The sequence below is a fragment of the Gavialis gangeticus genome, unplaced genomic scaffold (assembly GCF_001723915.1).
Source record: "Gavialis gangeticus isolate Ggan-Ray unplaced genomic scaffold, GavGan_comp1, whole genome shotgun sequence".
NCBI lineage: Eukaryota > Metazoa > Chordata > Crocodylia > Gavialidae > Gavialis > Gavialis gangeticus.
This window is the reverse complement of record NW_017728993.1, coordinates 15,139,399-15,142,117: the sequence shown is the minus strand read 5'-3', so window position 1 is coordinate 15,142,117 and position 2,719 is coordinate 15,139,399. Positions and strand designations below refer to the sequence as shown.

General features: G+C 40.1%; 1 protein-coding gene across 1 annotated transcript in view; it reads right to left on the bottom strand.

The window, feature by feature from the left end:
- Positions 1-206: 206 nt before the first annotated feature.
- Positions 207-2,719, bottom strand: part of YIPF1 (Yip1 domain family member 1) — a 9,389-nt gene continuing 6,876 nt past the window's right edge. Inside the window, exons 9-10 of the mRNA XM_019501275.1 lie at positions 1,587-1,681; positions 207-503 (exon numbers count right to left, since the gene is read on the bottom strand). Coding sequence (XP_019356820.1) covers positions 1,592-1,681 — 90 coding nt within the window. The 3' untranslated portion in view covers positions 207-503; positions 1,587-1,591. The remainder of the gene's footprint in view (positions 504-1,586; positions 1,682-2,719) is intronic.

The following is a 2,719-nucleotide window of genomic DNA, read 5'->3' as shown; positions in this document are numbered from 1 at the left end:
CAGTGCCAAACTTAAGCAGTTCCATGTAGTTTACTAATACACCAATATTAAAACAGAAATTTGGGATGGAGAGAATAATCTTGTCAGACAAAGTATGGTTGGCTGAAACATGTTTATCACAACGGATTTTGGCAAACTGAAGCTGTACAAGCTCTTCAAAAGAGGAACATCAATCCTCTTTCACCTATGAAATAATTATTTCAAACCACCCTCTGAAGTATTTTATTGACAGACCACACTGCAGGGAGTGTAAGATATGCAAAAAATAATTTAAAAAACCCAACTGTATAAGAAGTAAGACTTACAGTTCTAAAAATCTACTTGTATTAACCACTTGGTTACTCTTCTTTTCAGCATTTAGATGATCACAAATCCATGAAATACCACTAGATTTTCCTCTTAGATGTTTTTTTTCCCTTTAGTTTTTGCAATTTCCATTTCCTTCAGTGAAAAATATTTAAAATAAAGTTACTGTACACAGATGAAGAAACAGGCATTGTAATCTGGAAGTCAGAAAAAGTGACACATGAATATTAAAATGCTCTATGAATAAGAAAAATGGTATAAAGCTGCATGCATATTTGTATCTAAATAAAGTTTTCCTAGCACTCAGTATTCTTTCAGTCACCTGGGATGAGACACTGCTTTTTGGGGAGTCATTATTTGTTATCACCCATCTGAGCCGGTACCTTATATTACGGCTGGAAAATTGTCATGCTTGTGTTTCCAAGGCTCAAATGGCTGTATTTTAACAAATACCAAGCAAATAGGTAGTCGGCAACTAAATGTGGTAAGAATACTTCTGATTTGCAAAGGAGCAGATAATCAATGTATTTGGGTGGCTTTGGTCTTTAAAGCATCACATGCCTTTCTAGGCCTGTCTCCTATATCTCCTAACCTCTAGAAAGGCATTAAGTGTTGTCTGCATTGGCCGCACCCCCAGCTACTAGAAAGCAAAAATTTACGCCATCCCATACATGGAACAGAGCCCATACGGATATTGCAGATGCTAAGCCAAACACTTGGAAAATGCATGTATCCCTCTATGCACAGAAATTACTGCTTTGAAAGGCGGCATCTCTGGAAGTCAGAGACTTGTCCAACCTATCATTATTCAAATCAGAAGGAACAAAGGTATAATTTATCATCAGTTAATTTTTAAAGCGCTTTATTTGCACACTACTGTATATATTTACTGTCAAAGAAAAACCTTGAATTAGGCCCTTAGCAAGCTGGTATTTTTAAGTTTAAAAAACCCCACAACTCTGCTTAAAAACGTAATGGGCAAAGTAAAATATTTTTAAAAATTTTATTCAAAATATTATTTGTTTACTGAAGATTAACTTCAGAAAAGGTATATTTGTTTGTTCCCAAGTTTCTCTGTATGTTTATAGCCATATTTAATACCTGCCATTAACAATAAAATGCTTAGCTGCTGCTCTGTGCACATGTACCACATGTAAAGTAATTATTGTTATCTGCAAACCCTTAGCTGTAGTAATACGTTCAGGAAAAATGGCTCCAGGCTGTTAGACACAGCCATTATTTTTAAATGACTACAGCAGAATAGATAATATCATTCTTACCATAATTACTGTGTCTTAGTTACTAGTGCAGTTCCATTTTGAGCAGATGCAGTAGTTGTCAGAACATCCAGCTCAGGGGCATCAAAAAAGTATGCCTGCATTATTAGGGGGAAAATGACAAAAGTTTAGAAATGAGATATGTCTACCATTCACACCCACATTGTTCATTTCCACAGCATATTCTTTACACAGATGCAATTTCAGCATTTAGGAAGACAAGTTTTCAATTTTGTATCAAGGATTGAAAGTGGCTAATTCCAAACTTGGCTGTGAAATGTACTTAATAATTAAGATGTGTAATGAGAGGCAAGATAGATGACTGGGATCTGCTTTAGAATGAAATACATTTCATATCAGTTTGTCCAATTGTTCATCATTTTATTGTTGGAGAAGAGGGGAAAAATAAAATATATATATATAATGAGACGCACTGCTTGGGGACCCCTGTCATGCACTGCTTTTGGAGACTCTTCCACTGATATTCATGACAAAGCCTGTGCACTTCAGCAAGAGGCAGAATTTCACCCTCCATACATCCTGAGTTTCATGGTACTTCATAGTTTCATAGTAGGTAGGGTCAGAAGGGACCTGAGCAGATCATCAAGTCCAACCCCCTGCCACAGGCAGGAATGAATGCTGGGTCAGATGACCCCAGCAAGGTGTCTATCTAGCCTCCTCTTAAAGACCACCAGGGTAGGAGCCAGCACCACTTCCCTTGGAAGTTGATTCCAGATCTTAGCCGCCCTGACCGTGAAGTAGCGCCTCCTAATGTCTAGTCTGAATCCACCGTCTGCCAGCTTGTGACCGTTATTCCTAGTCACTCCTGGCAGTGCTCGGGGGAACAGAGACTCCCCCAATGCCTGCTGGTCCCCTCTAACTAGTTTGTAACAGGCCACTAGATCCCCCCTCAGCCTTCTCTTGTGGAGGCTGAACAGGTTCAGGTCCCTTAGCCTTTCCTGGTAGGGCCTGTCCTGCTGCCCCCTGATCATGTGGGTGGCCCTTCTCTGGACCCTCTCCATGCTGTCCACATCCCTCCTGAAGTGCGGCGCCCAGAACTGGATGCAGTACTCCAGCTGCGGCCTGACCAGTGCCGCATAGAGGGGGAGGATCACCTCCTTGGATCTGCCTGAGAT